Source organism: Hyperolius riggenbachi, chromosome 7, assembly GCF_040937935.1.
Source record: "Hyperolius riggenbachi isolate aHypRig1 chromosome 7, aHypRig1.pri, whole genome shotgun sequence".
In the NCBI taxonomy this organism is placed as follows: domain Eukaryota; kingdom Metazoa; phylum Chordata; class Amphibia; order Anura; family Hyperoliidae; genus Hyperolius; species Hyperolius riggenbachi.
The window spans coordinates 149,255,686-149,274,189 of record NC_090652.1 but is presented as its reverse complement, the minus strand read 5'-3'; the positions used below and the strand labels follow the sequence as shown (position 1 = coordinate 149,274,189).

Here is an 18,504-nt window from a genome sequence, read left to right as displayed (position 1 = left end):
CACTACAAAGCGTAAATCTATCGCAATCGCTAGCGTTTTTTCCTGAGCGTTTTGTGGCAATTTTGGTAGCGATTTTAAAAAGTGTAAGCTTTTTGCCAGAGATTGTGTAGCGCTTTGCGATTTTAATTCTTCCTTTCAATTACATTTTTTTTTTACAGTGTGCATTAATTTAAAAACACAGCAAATCACTCTGTATAGCGTGAGCGTTTACGCCAGCATTTATATACTTTACATTGCAGAAACGCTAATGCAAACGCCACCAAAACGCTGCATGTCCTGCGATAGCGATTTTGCTAATTGCAATCGCTCCAGTGGAATTTGGCCCATCCATGAATATTTGCAAAGCGTTTAGGGTAATCGCTAGCGTTTTGAATCGCTCCCTAAACACGCAAATTGCTCATGTGGGTTCCAGCCCTAACCGATGTGGACACTTCATGACATTCTGCTGAGCTGCATTATGTGAACTTCATCATAACTAAAATCTAGATCCTTAAAAAAAGAATTACAAGATATTTGTGAGCAGATATTTCTGCGACCCCCAGCCCATACAAAAAAAGAAGAGGTCTTTGATTTAGGATTAATAAATATCACTTTTATAGAGAAGGTTCAATGGCACAGCAGCACATTCAGCTTATATACATTGCCATGAAGTGAGATTCATTATATAGCTTTACCTCAGATGCCAGCTTGCTGGATACTGTACTTTCTAAAGAGGATGAGCAGTATAGCTGTAAAGTTCCTATTAGAGGCAGGGACTGTGACACGGTCAATGTTGAGAGCCTCAGAGGTCCCATTGCTATACGAGCCGTTTGCTTCAGGTGCTTGTTTAAAGTTCTACAATAAAGCATATTATGTTAAAGCAATCCTAAGGCTATAAACATTTTTACAATTACAATTAAAATAACCAAACTCATTTGAGGTTGCTGCTACTTTACAGCTTCCGGACGTAGCCAACTGAAATCTACACCATGTTTGGAACCAGTTATCCCTGCCAGGGCATAGATTTCAATTACCGTGGCTCACATTGGCTCAGTGATCACAGCAGCAGGAGCCAATGAAATCGGCTCCTGACTGTCATAGCGACAGCAGAGCAATTAGGCTTCAGCAATAGGAAAGGGACGGGTCCGTGCGGCGTGCCGTCTGAGCCCCGTTTTGGTACCAGCAACTCTCTGGACTTTAAAGAGGAACTCCAGTGAAAATAATGCAATAAAAAGGTGCTTCATTTTTACAATAATTATGTATGAATGATTTAGTCAGTGTTTGCTCATTGTAAAATCTTTCCTCTCCCCGATTTACATTCTGACATTTATTACATGGTGACATTTTTTACTTCTGGCAGGTTATGTAGCTGCTCCTAGCTGTTTTGGCTGTTAGAGAGAGCTGTAAACAGCTATTTCCTGTCTGTGAACCTTGTTACATTGTAAAAACTGCCAAAAGTACCGCGGTCCCAGAGCTTCTTGTGGGAGGGGTTTCAGCACAAAATCAGTCATACAGAGCCCCCTGATGGTCTGTTTGTGAAAAGCAATATATTTCTCATGTGAAAGGGGTTATCAGCTACTGATTGGGACAAAGTTCAATTCTTGGTTGGAGTTTCTCTTTAAGGAGCCAGAGACTGCTGGTACTTAGGTAAACAAAATAAAATCATGCCAAAATCAATAACCCAATATTCTAGCATAAAAATATGTTCTGCTATGAGTTATTACATATGCTCTTCAAGCTACGTAGAAAAGCTAGATTATTGGCCTCCGCAGCATTTAAAGACCAGCTCAGGCTGTACACCCTCGGCCCTTAACTGGACATGCGGCTTTAGGGTAGCAAAATGGGTAGTGTATAGCTGCATGATTGACTATAGTATGTAGCTCCTGTGATCTCTTCAGCAAAGAGAAAACTGATGTCTAGAGAAGTGCAAGGCCAAAATTATAAAGCAATTTCAAATGGCTTATTCTAAAAAAAAATAAAAAAATAAAATGAAAAAGGTCTGCTTACTCAGAGACAGCTTGCCACTTCTGTTCTTGCTCTGCATCATTCAAAGCCAAGTTCAGGCATACAGAATTCCTCAGCAGCTGTACCTCTATACACTTCTGAAGTTCTTTAGGGTCTGGGCTGAGCATGTTGGGAAGCAGTTTCTTCATGTCTATAGTGGAAATAAACAATTACTAGCTCACTGCGACACAATATAGTTACACTTTCCAAATAAGATTTACACATTCTAATCAGTTATACACAACCTGAAATACCTACAACTCTCCTGCAGTTTGGTATTCTAAAGGCTGACATGCACTGGTCGATTGTCACCAGATCGACCAACAGACAGATCCCTCCCTGATCGAATCTGATCAGAGAGGGATCTATTGGCTGCCCATACACTGCACACATATTTTGAACAGATTTCAGCATGAAAGATTCACATCCTGTGGAGCTGCTGCTGCCGCCTCGCCACCCCCAGGCCTTCCTCCTTTCTTGTTCCCCCAGCCAGCAGCAATGATCTTGACTGTCCACCGGCACTAGTCCCCGGGTCCGTGTGGTCCCTTTCTCCGGCTTGCCTTCTCAGTCTCCTCTTCACTTCCTATCCAGTCCTGTGACAAGAGGAAATTCAAACAGTAGAGGGCGCTCTACTGTTTTAACTTTGCCTTCTCACAGGACAGGACAGGGAGTGAAGAGGAGATGGAGAAGGCCAGCCGGAGAAAGGGAACACACGGACCCGGGGACTCGCAATATCCTTGCTGCGTCGGTTGTCGCCGAATTGAATGTCACCAACAATGCGCTCCTGACCCGCCGGCGATCGAGTGAAATTTTTCCACTGGGATAAATCGACTGAATCAGTTTCTCATGGAAATCGCTTGATCGGCCAACATTTGTGTTAACGATTTCACAGCAGATTCGATCACTGAACAAGAACCTCAGTGTAGCCTGAACTAGATGGGCAAATTACATTTTACCTTTAAGTTCACTGAACTTAAAGGGAGGGTCCGAGGGACAAAAAAAACAAAAACACAAAAAACAAAAAAACAATTCTACTTACCCGGGGGCTTCCTCCAGCCCCTGGCATGGGGACAGAGCTCTGTGATTTAAGAGTTTACATTTTAGTTTAAGAGCATGTTATTGACTGCATTCTGTTTTTTGTCACGATGTTTGGCATGTGACAATGCATAGAGGTAATATTGCCTGATGCACTTCTGTATTGATCTTTGCATCCTGACTTCAAGGGTCACAATTTTAAAGTTAACCACTTGCCGACCAGGGGAATTTTCTCTGATCGGTGCTGCGTGGGCTCTACAGCCCGCAGCACCGATCAGCAGTGCAGCAGGGCGATCAGACTACCCTCTTTTTTCCCCACTAGGGGGATGTCCTGCTGGGGGGGTCTGATCGCCGCCGGCCATTAGTGGGTAGCGGGGGGGGGGGGGGCTCCTCAAAGCCCCCCTCCGCAGCGTTTTGTGCGCTCCCCCCCTCCCCTTACCTCCCTCTCCCTTCCTGGGCTGCGCAGGACGGATATCCGTCCTGCGCATTGTGGGATAGGCTTCAGCCTATCATATGCCGGCGATCCCCGGCCAGAGGCCGGGGATCGCCGATCTGACTTACGGCGCTGCTGCGCAGCAGCGCCGTATCATGTAAACAGCGGGGATTTCTTCCCCGCCTGTTTACATTTTGCCGGCGAGCCGCTATCGGCGGCTCTCCGGCTGTTCACGGAGACACCCTCCGTGAACTGACATGGAAATGCCGCTCGATCCGTTTCCATGGTAACCCGCAGACGACCAGTTTACGCCAATCGGCATTAGCTGGTCGTCAAGAGGTTAAGTTTTGGACTTCTGCATATTTCCATCTGCATGAATTGGATTTGTGTCGCTCGCGATATGGCTGCGGTACCTTTTTAGTTTCACTCTGAAATCAGTTTTATCTCACTCTGGAATCGTTTTCGATTAGTCGATTAGCACATACACTATCTGGTTGAGGTAGTACATATGGTTGTTTTTGTTGTTTATATTTCTTTTATTATCTGTTTCTGTAGATCTTTGCCTCTGAGTAAATATTGCCTTGATAAAGGGGTCCTACGTGGCACAGAAAAGATGGCCATTTTTTTTTACATGAAACCAATAAAGACTAAGGGTTTGATCCTTTAGTGAGAGACAATACTACCAATGTGATGCAGATCTGACAACACCTGATCTGCTGCATGCTTGTTCAGGGTCTTAAGCCTCATCTACACGGGTAGATGAGGCTCTGATGTGCCTTATCAATCGAGCCGCTGATGCGGCTCGATTGATAAGATCCGACAGGACGGATCTCCGCACCGCCAATTCCCTGCTCGCTCCCCGCCAGGGGACAATGGCAGGGAATCGAGCGGAAGATAAGCGGGGACGAGCGGGGAATCGAATGCGGCGGGGACGCGGCGGGCACGGAAGAGGCGATACGGCGGCTAATCGAGCCGCCGGATCGCAGCCTCATCTACCCGTGTAGATGAGGCTTAAGGCTAAGAGTGTTAGAGGAAAAGGCTTAGCAGGACAGACAGGCAACTGGTATTGCTTAAAAGGAAATAAATATGGCAGCCTCCATATCCCTCTCGGTTCAGTTGTCCTTTATTTAAATAAAGGTCTATTCAGACATAAAAAATATAACTTTGCATATTAAGGCCTCTTTCACAGTAGGACGTTGCGCTTTGATGCAACGTTAAAGTCGCAACGCAAATTACAATGCCACGCCCCCAAAAAGTCGCAACGTAACTTAATGCCCCGTTATAGTCGCATTACAGTAGAGCATACAGGCAATGAAAAGTATGCTTCCAAGTAATTACTGAGCATGTGCAAAAAGTCCAACGCAGCTAATAACTTATATAACGCACAGTATGCAGCACTTTCTAAAAAACGCTACACGTTACACACAAACGAAACGTGTGCACTGTGAATGTCGCACAGACTTAGTATTGCTGTGCGTTAGTCTGCGTTGAAACATTTTGTAACGTGCGACTTGAACGTCGCACTGTGAAAGAGGCCTAAATATGTGTGTTCACCAAACAACTTGTCTCTCTCAAGCTGTGCTACAGCAAGCTGTGCTACAGACCAATTATCTCTTATAACCAAAAGTAGGGCAACTACAAAAACAAACAATGTTGGCATTATCTGATAAAAATCACAAGAAGAAAAAAAAAAAAAAAAAAAAAAAAAAAAAGGAAAAAAAGTTTTAACACGACTCGCATTTCGATTTTTACCTATTTTGTCCTTTGAACCACCATTCATGAGACTTAGATTTTCCCCCGGAAGCAACTCCAGCTGTTCTACGCATTCAGGGAGCTCCCCATATTCAAAACTGCTCAAAGCCCTGTTAAGAACCAACAACAAAATTGTTCAATGTAAAAAAAAATAAAAATAATTTAAGCAATATGCTGAAATTTTTTAACAATTAAAACCGTAGGAAACGTAACCCTCTGGCACTTCTCAACCAGCATGCTTAATACTGCTTGGTCAGGAGCAGCATCAACTTATGAAGTTAAGCATTACTGGATATAACAAAGAAAAAAAAAAAGCTTACTTTTACTAAAAAAATTTAATACCTGTAAATGATTTCGCCGATGTGTACAGATACACATTACAGAGGCCTTCTTGTCACAACTTAATTACAGTATGTCTTAGGAAAGAAAAAGTACCACATAGGCAACTCACTTGATATAGTTGAAATCAATCTTCAGGTTAACACAGCTGCCCGTAGAACTTTTCTTCAGATCTTGTATGCTGGTTTGCCACTCCTGGACTGCGGACCAGTCTGCAATGGAGATGTAACACTCACAAGCCTTGTTGCCCAAGTAGTTAACCACCTCAGGCACCGGGTCACCAGATTTTGTCAGAACAGTCTTTCTGACATCTCCTTCAAAAACAAAGCAGGATAATCTGACTTTCACTATATAATAAAAACATTTTTTATAGTCATTAAAAACACACTTTCCTTGGTGGGTTCATAAACTAAGTAGATCAACGGGTGTTATGCGTTAACTCTGCCTGTAGATGGGTGGACATAAAGTGAAAGTTGCTCCCTCTTACAGACATCTAATAAAAGTACATCAAAGCACAAGGAAAAAAAAAAAAAAACCCACAAGGGGAAGGGGGAAAAAAATGCACCTTCCAATGAACTTGCAAAAATATTTCTCCTTCACTATTGTGAAACTCAGATAATAGTTTGGAAAATCCAAAAGCAGCTTCAGCAGAAGCCATCAGAAAAGCAAGCCAGAGACACAACAGACAAGCCGACATTAAGGCTGGTTTCACAGTGGGACGTTAAAGTCCCACGTTACAGCAGCCAGTAACGCAGCCTAACTCACAGCACTGAAAAAATCAATTGTGCTGTTCACAGTGCCCACGTTGCGTTACATAGTAACACAGCACGTTTAAACAAAGTGCTGCATGCTCTACGTTATACTGGGCTAAGCAGCGTTAGACTGCTTGCACATGCTCAATAATGTTGGAGGAGGTCTCCCCTCCTCTTCCGCAGCCAGCCACATGGCTAATTAATATTCACTGCACTGCAGAGACTCGTGGTAGGACTGTAGTGTTGTCCGGATCATGAACGAACCGTTCATTTGATCCGGATCTTTTTTGTGAGTCGAATCATCCGGATCATCACAGTAAAAGATTCGGTTCACAGTGGATGTCTGCCTGGAAGAAACAGGAACATACAGAATGTACAGTGCAGGGAAAGTCCTGTCCGGCTAGTCATTTCACCCCCAGTCCGCTTCCCTAGTAAAAATCTTTTCAATGATCAGATTCAAATGATCCGAATCCTTAAAAAGATCCAGACTTCCTATCACTAACCTGAAGCGGCTGCTTTGAGAGCTGCGTTATGCAGCTCAATCTGACGTCCAACTTCAACACCACCATACGTTGCGTTAGGGGCACGTTATGCGACCACAACGTCCCCTAAAACGCAACGTCTTGGTGTGTAAGTAGCCTTAACCTGCTGAGCGGTCTGGACGAGCTCAGCTCGTCCAGTACCGCCGGAGCCTGCCGCTCAGGCCCTGCTGGGCCGATTTGGCTCAAATAAAAAGCAGCACACGCAGCCGGCACTTTGCCAGCCGCGTGTGCTGCCTGAACGCCGCTGCAGTGCGGCGATCCGCCGCATGCAGCGGCGAAAGAGGGTCCCCCCAGCCGCCTGAGCCCAGCGTAGCCGGAAAAAAAAGTTCCGGCCAGCGCTAAGGGCTGGATCGGAGGCGGCTGACGTCAGCTGACGCCCATGACATCACTCCGCTCGTCGCCATGGCGACGAGGTAAGCGAAACAAGGAAGGCCGCTCATTGCGGCCTTCCTTGTTACTTTTGATCGCCGGAGGCGATCGAAAGTGCGCATCCGGAGCGCCCTCTAGTGGGCTTTCATGCAGCCAACTTTTAGTTGGCTGCATGAAATAGTTTTTTTTTTATTTAAAAAAAAACCTCCCGCAGCCACCCTGGCGATTTTATCAGAACGCCAGGGTGGTTAAGGAAGGGCTACTATTCTTTAACTATGGGAGTTTGTACACTAAGTAGGTAAAGATCATTCCCTAGAAATCTACTGTGTCTTCAAATGAAAAATGTGCTTATCCATATAGATGTCGATAGATTTTCTGCATCATTTTCACCAGGTAAGAGAAAAGCTATAGTAGGCGTTATACTGTGATATACATACAGTTGGAGGAAATTTATTCAGTGTGGCTTTAAAAAGCCTTTATGTAGATGCCAGTTCAAAACATAACCTTTTGACACATTCTTGTCTTCAACAACATATGCATTACTGAATTTGTAGATTTAGGGCTCATTCACACTATGTGCTGCGCTGTCAGTTTTGACACAACGCATAGTGTACGATCCACATGGCAACATGAAAGTCCATAGACTTTCATGTTACCATTCACACTACAGGTGTGCGTTCCCATGTGTTACGATGTAACGCTTCTGAGGACATAAAATCGCACGACGCACACGTTTCCTGACGGGTACGGCTGCCGGTGTCTGCGCTCTAGCGCTCCCTGACGTGCATTCCGTGCGTTGACCGTGAGATGGCAACACAAGCACGAAATCGTGTTCATGCTTGCGTTGTGTGAATGAGCCCTGAGTCCCCCATTTATACAAAAACACAAGGGATCCCAAACAAGAAGGGTCAAGTCTGATAAACATAAGAGGAAGAAGACTTGCAATCAGAAAACGTACAGCCCTAACCTACCATTTGAATGTTTGGGGCTGGCAGATGCGTTACTGGAATTTGCCAACTTCAGAACAGTCTTATCGAAGCCAGGAGTGCTGCAATCCACCCCAGTCATGGCACACAATTGTTCCTGGTATTCTACTGCTGCTTTCTCAAACCTGTAAAGCAAACAGTGCAACATTACAAAACAGTTCATGTCTAAAGCATCTCCAGGTACTAAAGCTTGGCATCAATGCAATCACACTGAGGGGCCATTTTGCTTAACCACTTCACCTTCAAGGGTTTTTTTTTTTCCACCTTAAAAACCAGAGCAATTTTCACCTTTCTGTGCTCCTTCCATTCATTCACCTATAAATGCACCTATAAATGTATTACTACTAATCACAACTAAACAATCTATATAGTTTTTTCTGCTACCAACTAGGCTTTCTTTTGGGGGGGGGGGGGGATTGCACATTTGTCCCAGTTATTGCAACATTTAAAATATTTCCATAGTACAATGCATGCCCCCAATATTTTATTTAGAAATAAAAAAAGTACATTTTTCAGTTTTGCATCCGTCACAAGCCCTTAGTTTCAAAATGAACAGCAATATACCCTCAACATACATATTAAAACGTTCAGTCTCTAAGGTAACTATGTTTTGTTTTTTTGTGTGCATTTTTATACAAAAAATAAAAATTGGGTAATTATGGGATAGTATGGGAGGTTTATTTAATAAAGTGTGTAGGTGTAATTTAACTAATTGGCCCAAGATGTCCTTGTGCATTACTTCCTATTGCCTACTTCTAGTATGCTAAAAAGGAAGTAATGCGTAGACGTCGGAAGTAAACAAATTATCGCAGCATTGTCAGTGACCATTCACACAGGTACAGAGATTAATGAATGGGATCTGCACTCATCTCTCCGCTTCAGCGCAAACGAGCGCAGGGGCAAGGGACGCAGTAGCTACAACCCTACGAGGTAAAGTGGGAAATTGCAGGGACGTAGTTACTCGTTCTGGGTGAAGGGAAGTGGTTAAAGTGCATCTCTGGTGAAAAAACAAAAACCTATGGTTATGCCAATAAAGCATAGATTAAAGAGAAAAGGCAAAGCCTTTTTTCCAAAGGGGCGGAGCTAAGCATTGAAAAACAGCTTAAACAGGCCTTCATTGCATCTTGTTGCTAACACGATATGTCAGGAATTATAGCTTTACCTATAGGTTTATTTTCGCCAGAGGTGTGCTTTCATTTTGGAAAAGCATTGGAATGAACGTTCATGAACAGGAGCATAGATTTCAACAGAGAAATTTGAAATGCAAATGTAGTAAAGAGTAGAGAGGCATACCTTCCATCTGCTTGAAGAGCTACAGAATTTATCCAGGAAACACTTTTACCAGCAACAGCAGATGACCAGACCATAAGCCCCTGTATGGCTTCCGAGCACTGAAGCTCACACAAAGCCTCCACCACCATCATCACGGTCAATTCAAGTTCCATGCCCTAAAAAGAACCAGAAAACACTTCATACTTGTAAACACAAATATACAATACATGCTTCAAAGTTCCATCTGGTGCAACAAAGATATGGCAAAGCTTACCTGAGGTGCACTATTTTTCATTTCTGACAGCAGGTCAAAACCATGTCTGACTGTAACAGCTGGCTGCCCAGCCAACAACCCAACCCGCATGATAGCAATTCGGATTCGAGTGAGCCAGTCTTGGCAGGTTTGCCGGTTAGTATAAAAGAAAGTCCTGATGACCTATGAAGAGAAGACATTAGCTAGAGGAACATGCTTGCATCATTAAAAACCATTAACACCAACAGTATAATTTTGACGTATACACACACACTGGTTCTTGGCAGACTGCCAGCCTCTGCAGAGGCTCTAGTAGGTGTATAGCAGCATCAAGGCATCGGCCAGGGATCTGCAGTTACTATACGCCACAGCCGTGGCCATTGTGCCATTTATCCCTCCTACTCAGTTGTGAGTTGTGCAGCTGTCCATGGTGACTAGTCGCCACAGTACTATCCCACCCGCTAAGTTCTTAGTTGTGCAGTCGTCCACAGTAACTAGTCTCCACAGCCAAGGCCATTGTACCATTTATCCCTCCCGCTCAGCTGTGGATTGTGCAGTTATCTGTCTAGCCCTCCCCACCTCCCATAGGCTAGTGGAACATCAGCACATAACTCAGGCTCAGACTGACACCTGATAGCCCAACCTCTGCGGGCAACAGTAAATTGGGCATGTGACTTAAGAATAAACAAGCCCCAAGACGTAGTTCTAACACTGCCCACTCACCTTAGGGGGAGAAGTTAATGCATTGGCGCATCCTTCATAGGCATTGTACATCAGCTTATCCAAGTTTTCCAGATACTGAAGTAGAAGAACTAAACGCAATTGGTTGTTCGCATGCCCCTCATCGTTTTCTGCAGTTGTCCACTGACTAACGTCCTGGTCTGGATTTAAAGTGTGAGCTGCCAAGCTTCGTATAATACCTAAAAAAATTGCAGAAATCTAAACCTTCTCACGGAAGACAAATAGCTCTATACCACAAGAAAACCAGACTTCTCATGAATGGTCACTGTACACAGACTGTTCAATACAAAATTTTAGTTTATTAACAGTTTGTACTTTTCCATGTTAAAAGCCTCCTCCACATTGCTCCGAGCCCTTTACGTAGTATCAGTCTTCAACCCTGCAGAGGAAGTCTTGCCTCTGTCATTACATTCCTTTATGAACTAAAGTTGCACTATTCAGAAATAATAGTGGTGCTCAGAATACAATCATGTGCGCTTAGTCCAAGGGTCAGTCCACATAGATAGCTGGCTGGTGCAACTGATCAGGGAGAAAGACATTCCATTGCAAGTAGATTCTAATTGCACTGGTGTGTGTGTGTATAACATTACTATTGCCATTTGGTTGCATTAGGTAGATCTCCGATTTGTTAAGGGGTCACTGCTCAGTAACCACAGGTTTACTTCATGTGAGCCGACCCCAACTGTAAGACTCTGTTCACACCCGATTGGAGCAGGTTTGTAAACATCTGCATGGCCATTTGTCAGAAGTTACTATAACTACATGTGAGTTTAAACTGATACAGTAGTTTTTGCCTGAAGGCCCTTGCCTCCTTCGAGGACTGAGTTAATTAACAAAACTCAATCCATATACATCTTGGAGAAAATCACCTCTACTATTAGGGAATCCACCCATCCAAAATGTAGGACCCATGGGGCTGACTGGGCAGCATCCCATAGCCCTCAGTGATCCTACATACTCAGGATGCATCTCTGATCTGGCTGGCCCACAAGAGCTGTTCTTCTATATAGTATGCTTTTCTAGACATTTGCTACTTTGCTCTTCCTTACTTGTCCTACTGTATTGCTCTTCTATGCGATCTATATTCCATATGCAATTTCCTGATTGTATTACTGACATTTGTTATACTTTTGTACTTTGCATAAGAAAAAGTTTAAAAAAAAATTGATACAGTAGTTTATTCTGATAGTTGTCCTTTAACTGTACCACTGCAGTCAGTGTTGCAAGAATCACTGTCAATGTACCCATGCCATTCAGAAGAGAAATAGGAATGCAGTCTGTCTGAAAAATATACCAGTTTTAATTTCAGCACCAACGCCCCACCCCCACCCACAGAAAACTACCCATTCTGCGAAATTGCAGGGCAGCTGACCTATTAACGGAGAGAAATATAATTTCAGCAATAGCTGGTATCAAACATCTATACTGTGAAATCACAGCACCGGAATTTAAAAATAAATCAAAATACACATAAAAAAAAAAAGCAAATACACAAGTGTAAAATGAAACACTTAGATCTTAACTACAACTTAAGATGAATAAAATACACCACCTTCAATTGTCTGGAACGTATCCTGAGCTCTTCCTAAGGGAGTGCGTAACTTAGACAGAACAGTGAACTGAGCAGCTTCCCATACTGCCCACTGCCATAGAACAGCCTCTGTCTTCAACAGATTTCGTGGAATGAGTAAAGCATCACGTTTATCCAGTCTCTGGCAACTGTGAAATAACCTCTCCAGCCAATTGTCCTTGCTAAGGGTGAAAAGAGTGCCAAGAACAAATTGATCTTTTGTTATTTTATTTAGAAAACACCAGCATTTCACAAAGCACCATACTTTAAATCCTATCTAACCTCTGGAGAAAAAATAACCACTACCCAAATTTACATCCTATGAAAATGATGCAGAAACTGCTGTACTGCTTTAGAAAATACATATGGAGACTAGGCACAGGACAGTAGAGGCTTTCTTGGTTGGATGTCATGACAGAAAAAAAAAGTGTCCATACAGTGGTTTGCCCATTACTTTTTAGGCCTTGGGCCGTTTATCAAGTTCATTACAGTAGAGTCTCTGTTATTTGGCACCAACAGGAATTGGCTGACGCCAGATCAGTTTGCTTTCTGGTTGCTTGAGAATGAATGTAAAAATAGGCCTAGTTAATACAGTACAATACCCTACTCTATATACATACCATGAACTCTATATTAAATGTTAAAAACCATTAATTGAAAGTATATTAAACCCTGGGAGAACCATGGAACACAGGGTTTAACCACAGCAGAGCTCACAAACAGCCTAAGAAGTTGGCCTTCACCATTGAGTACGGCCTGCAATTTGTTCTGGTTGGTTAAGACTTCTGAACTAACTGGCACTCTACTGTATATTATTTTACAATTAAGCTTACCCAGTCCTATGAGTGCTCCCATACAGGATAAAACTGATGACATCAGAAAAGTCCTGGGGATGGAATGTGTTGCTGGGGGATTTGCTCATGTGATATCTTATTGCAGCTGAGATTTCTTGCATTTCTGTATGACTGGTGTTACTGGAGGAAGTAAAATTACATTTTAAAAATAGCAGTTGAAACCATTGACACATCCTCTGCCTAATATACTGTCACAATCAGGCTCAACTCCTACATCTCCAACTCCAAAGTTTAGAGGCTTGAAAAGTAGAGTAAATATCCTGCAGCAGTGATTCTAGAATGGGAAGGAGCCAGTACCTACACACATTGTACTTCAGATAATTACGGCTGTGCTGCAATTAGCTACAAGCAAAACACCGCCAACATTAAGCCATGGGCAATAATTTTAGGTATCACACATGAAAAGTTGGTTAAAAGACTGATGCCTACTAATCCTGTTACCACTATTCCATGACAAGAGGTGATGATAGCCAATAGAAGACGATCAGCAAGTCAGTCCTCAGTTGTCTCACACCCCCAGTGACCATAAACAAGGTGTTAATTTCCCGCACCTGCTCAGGAATTATAGATTTTCATGCGGACACAGGTTTTATGAATGCACACTTTGCTAAATGGTGGGTAAAGTCAGCTGTTTTGAGCATTATCGCATGCAGGAATGCTCAATAAATAGAGGCCTATGTCTCTTGGAAGCAGGAGGCATAGTTAGAGGTGCAGACAACATAGGAGATAATGGATTAGCTATAACAGGTAGAAAAGCCATAGCAGTACTAGTCTCAGGCCCATCTGAAGCAGTTGAGGCGGTAGAAGCAATAGCAGAATCTTTAATTTCCTATTGCTGTGGACCTTCTCTGTACAATACTGGCACAATTTCCATTCAGAGTTGCCAATCCATGCTGACTGGACTGAGTAGAAGATTTTTCAGACTTTTCAACCTTCTCAGTCTTATGTCTTTTGGGGTATAAAACATAATAAACGAGAGCCAGCCATTAGACAATCCCTCTATACATAACATACATCCAGCCAAGCAGAAGAAACATAATCACATCTACTTGCCAGAGAGGGATCCTGGGCAGATTCAGCAGATTGTGCAGGAGCTGACCAAGAGGCGTCCTCCATGATCCCAGCCACAAACCAGAGTGCATCATGGACTCTACAAACTTATACCTGTGCTGCTGATTTGATGCAGCTGATCCAATTATGCATGCAGCCCCTGCCGGCTAAGCATATGCTTAATCAGCTTCTTACCTTAAGGAATCAGCTGTATGCCGATTCCTGCCGCCCGGCTCAGACTTCAGATCACGCGGGACGCCAGCGCGTGACTACCTTCGGTTCAACCGGAAGTGAACTCTCTCCAATGCTCGCACATGCGCGCATAAAGTTGCTGCCTCCGATGGAGAAGCCTCCTCCACGCTGCAGGGCTCCGACTGTTCACTGAACAGTGCCGCTTGGAGCCCTGGAAAACGCTGCCCCTGCCGCCTGACATGGATGGCACTCCTGGAGACCTCTCCCATGCATCCCGTCCGGGACAGGAAACTAAACTGAGGTACTGTGGTAGATGTAGTATCTAATATGTGGCTGCCTATTGCTTATGCAAATTCTTCTTTTAACAGTTTCCTGTCCACAGTGGGGAGGGAGACAAGTCTCATCCAGGGGTGCTGTCCGAAATGACGTTCTGGGAAACATACATTACAGCAGTACGAAATAAAAAAATTGTGCTAAGATTATTTGGCCTGGAGCACTTACAAGCCTCTAAATAAATTGGCTGCTAAAGGCTTACAGCCCAAAACCTAGTAGAAGCAGTAAAGTGTTGTACCGTGTTAGCCATGAGTAAAAGCAAGAAGTTTTGGATCAGGATGATACCATTTATTGGCTAACTTAGAGATGGATAAACAGTGAGCTTTCGACTTATAAAAAGCCTTCGTCGGACTGGTTCCTGACCAAAACTGAAAAACACAGCTTATATACACTGACATACAGTTAAGGCATCTAATTACATTTATGTTTGCAAAGAATGTTTCTCCTCTGTGTGTCAGTGTATATAAGCTGTGTTTTTCAGTTTTGGTAAGGAACCAGTCCGAAGAAGGCTTTTTATAAGTTGAAAGCTCACTGTTTATCCATCTCTAAGTTAGCCAATAAATGGTATCATCCTAGCCCAAAACCTAGTAATGATGTAACAATAAATACAGTGGAGGAAATTATTATTTGACCCCTCACTGATTTTGTAAGTTTGTCCAATGACAAAGAAATGAAAAGTCTCAGAACAGTATCATTTCAATGGTAGGTTTATTTTAACAGTGGCAGATAGCACATCAAAAGGAAAATCGAAAAAATAACCTTAAATAAAAGATAGCAACTGATTTGCATTTCATTGAGTGAAATAAGTTTTTGAACCCTCTAACAATAAAAGACTTAATATTTAGTGGAAAAACCCTTGTTTGCAAGCACAGAGGTCAAACGTTTCTTGTAATTGATGACCAAGTTTGCACACATTTTAGGAGGAATGTTGGTCCACTCCTCTTTGCAGATCATCTCTAAATCCCTAATGTTTCGAGGCTGTCTCTGTGCAACTCTGAGCTTGAGCTCCCTCCATAGGTTTTCTATTGGATTAAGGTCCGGAGACTGACTAGGTCACTCCATGACCTTAATGTGCTTCTTCTTGAGCCACTCCTTTGTTGCCTTTGCTGTATGTTTTGGGTCATTGTCGTGCTGGAACACCCATCCACGACCCATTTTCAGTTTCCTGGCAGAGGGAAGGAGGTTGTCGTTCAGGATTTTACGATACATGGCTCCGTCCATTTTCCCGTTAATGCGATTAAGTTGTCCTGTGCCCTTAGCAGAAAAACACCCCCAAAGCAAAATGTTTCCACCCCCATACTTGACGGTGGGGACGGTGTTTTGGGGGTCATAGGCAGCATTTTTCTTCCTCCAAACACAGCGAGTTGAGTTAATGCCAAAGAGCTCTATTTTGGTCTCATCAGACCACAGCACCTTCTCCCAGTCACTCACAGAATCATTCAGGTGTTCATTGGCAAACTTCAGACGGGCCTGCACATGTGCCTTCTTGAGCAGGGGGACCTTGCGAGCTCTGCAGGATTTTAATCCATTGCGGTGTAATGTGTTTCCAATGGTTTTCTTGGTGACTGTGGTCCCTGCTAATTTGAGGCCATTCACTAACTCCTCCCGTGTAGTTCTAGGATGCTTTTTCACCTTTCTCAGAACCATTGACAGCCCACGAGGTGAGATCTTGCGTGGATCCCCAGAGCGAGGTCGATTGATGGTGCGATTGTTCGAAAATGGAAGGAGCACAAAAAAATGACCAACAGTTGTCACCTTCTCTCCCAGCTTCTTGCTAATGGTTTTGTAGTCCATTCCAGCCTTGTGCAGGTCTACAATTTTGTCTCTGACATCCTAGGACAGCTCTTTGGTCTTTCCCATGTTGGAGAGTTTGGAGTCTGCTTGATTGATTGATTCTGTGGACAGGTGTCTTTTATACAGGTGACTAGTTAAGACAGATGTCCTTAATGAGGGTGACTAATTGAGTGGAAGTGTCTAACCACTCTGTGGGAGCCAGAACTCTTAATGGTTGGTAGGGGTTCAAAAACTTATTTCACTCAATGAAATGCAAATCAGTTGCTATCTTTTATTTAAGGTTATTTTTTCGATTTTCCCTTTGATGTGCTATCTGCCACTGTTAAAATAAACCTACCATTGAAATGATACTGTTCTGAGACTTCATTTCTTTGTCATTGGACAAACTTACAAAATCAGTGAGGGTCAAATAATTATTTCCTCCACTGTACATAAAAATACATTAAAAATAATTGAAATTACCTTAAAACGATGTCTAAAGGAACAGACTTCAAAAGTTTCCCAAAAGCTTGTCTGATCCGTGTTCCAGTGGACACAAGCTGTACGCGGCATACATCAACACACCTAAGGCAGGTAAAATATTGATTATAAATCTATCACCAACTATTAATGCAAATCCAGTTTTCATGCAGATAAAAAGATAGTGGGTGGGCTAAACCGCTTTTGGCAGTGTTCTATGAAGCGAAATCAGGGAGACAGGTTTTGCTTTGTAGCTCTTAGTCTGCTCTTCTGTTTGCTTTTTGCCGCTCACCACCGTTTCTCAGTAGAATAGCAGCTCCCAAGGCTGGCCATACACAAAGCATAAACACTTCTATAAAGGAATGCAGTCCATACTTAGACAGAAATGAAATACTACATGTGGAATCTTCCATTCTACCATATATTTAGCAGAAATCTTGACAGGATCAGACTACACCAGCTACTATGCATGGTTTTGTACTAGTCTTCTGATCAACAAGCTGCTGACTGGGCTCTAATATGCTGCATTTACCTTCAAAATTAAAATATACCATTGCTATGTGTATCCAAATTCAATCCATGTGCTCTGTTTTCAAAGACAGGGACCGGCTAAAAGTAGAAAAACCTTCATGTAGGGCAGGTTGGCAATTCTGGAATACTAGTGGTTACAGTAAGCCACCATTTATTACTGACGCTAGTAAGGTCTCATGCTACTGTCTTTTCTACTGCAAATTGTGAGGAATTTTACTAATTGTGGAAAGTCAAATTATCTCAGAGCTGCCTGATTTTTTCACTCTTCTCATTTGTTGTACGTTACACTCTCCCCCCCCCCCGTCAGCTCATTATGTAGGTTTATGTGGCTACATTGTGGTCAATGAAAAATTATGTAGCTTTACTGAATCAGCCATTAAACTTTGAACCTTAAGATGCATTGATAGATGATCTAGGTGAATAAGGCAAGTGATATTACAGCCACCATTCTATACGATTTTTTTCAGTGTAAGGCAATGATGTCAAAAAGAAGAAGATTAAAACTCATTTTAAAGATTATTAAAGAGTGACTGTTAGGCATAAAATACACAATAAGTTCTCTACTGCAGGCTGATAGAGCAGTAGAAAGGATGCTAACCAGGCAATGTAAAAGTTTAAAATCATTCTTACTCTTGTAGATTTCTCTCCTCATGCCCCAGGCTCTAAAAGTGTACGCACGGCTGCAGAGAGAAGTGACAGGCATGCTGAATCAGCCTGATTGGCTGATGCCTCTGTCACTCATCTCTCTACACTGCGATTGGCCGCCTGGTCTACCCTTGTCTGCGCCGGTCGCCGCTGCTGTTAGAGCGCACGGAGGGGGGCCAGAGGCTATCTCTTGTCACTGTCCTCTGCCCCCCTCCTTCAGTGGCATGTCCGTGCCCACCCTGCACCCCCCCCCCCCGGCCTTCTTTTTCCCCGCACTGAGCTTTGGGGAAGGATAAAGGTGGCGCACACAGACTCCCGGAATAATGGTTTCAGGCGCTGCAGTATCCTTCTACACTCTCTGCACTAGTGCAGAGAATAGATGGGAACGACAGCGCTTGGATCCATTATTAGGCCAGTCTGTGGCTGCTGCATTTATTCCTCCCCGCTGTGCTCCGAGTCAGTGCGGGGAGGAGGGGGATGCGGGGGGGTGGTGGGGTGCAGGGAGGGGGGGGGGAGGGGGAAAAAGATCTAGCCGGACACAAGATGGCCCCTGCCAGCAACAGGAGCTTTCTAATATATACGTAAGAAAATAACAAATCAAAACTTGGACACTACGATA

At 43.4% G+C, this 18,504-nt stretch overlaps 1 protein-coding gene across 1 annotated transcript in view; it reads right to left on the bottom strand.

The window, feature by feature from the left end:
* Positions 1-18,504, bottom strand: part of SMG1 (SMG1 nonsense mediated mRNA decay associated PI3K related kinase) — a 209,301-nt gene that overhangs the window by 114,180 nt on the left and 76,617 nt on the right. The window contains 11 exon segments of the mRNA XM_068244758.1: positions 675-834; positions 1,987-2,134; positions 5,204-5,313; positions 5,655-5,856; positions 8,177-8,316; positions 9,485-9,639; positions 9,738-9,899; positions 10,440-10,636; positions 12,010-12,209; positions 12,861-13,001; positions 16,713-16,814. Of these exon segments, the coding sequence (XP_068100859.1) occupies positions 675-834; positions 1,987-2,134; positions 5,204-5,313; positions 5,655-5,856; positions 8,177-8,316; positions 9,485-9,639; positions 9,738-9,899; positions 10,440-10,636; positions 12,010-12,209; positions 12,861-13,001; positions 16,713-16,814 (1,717 nt within the window).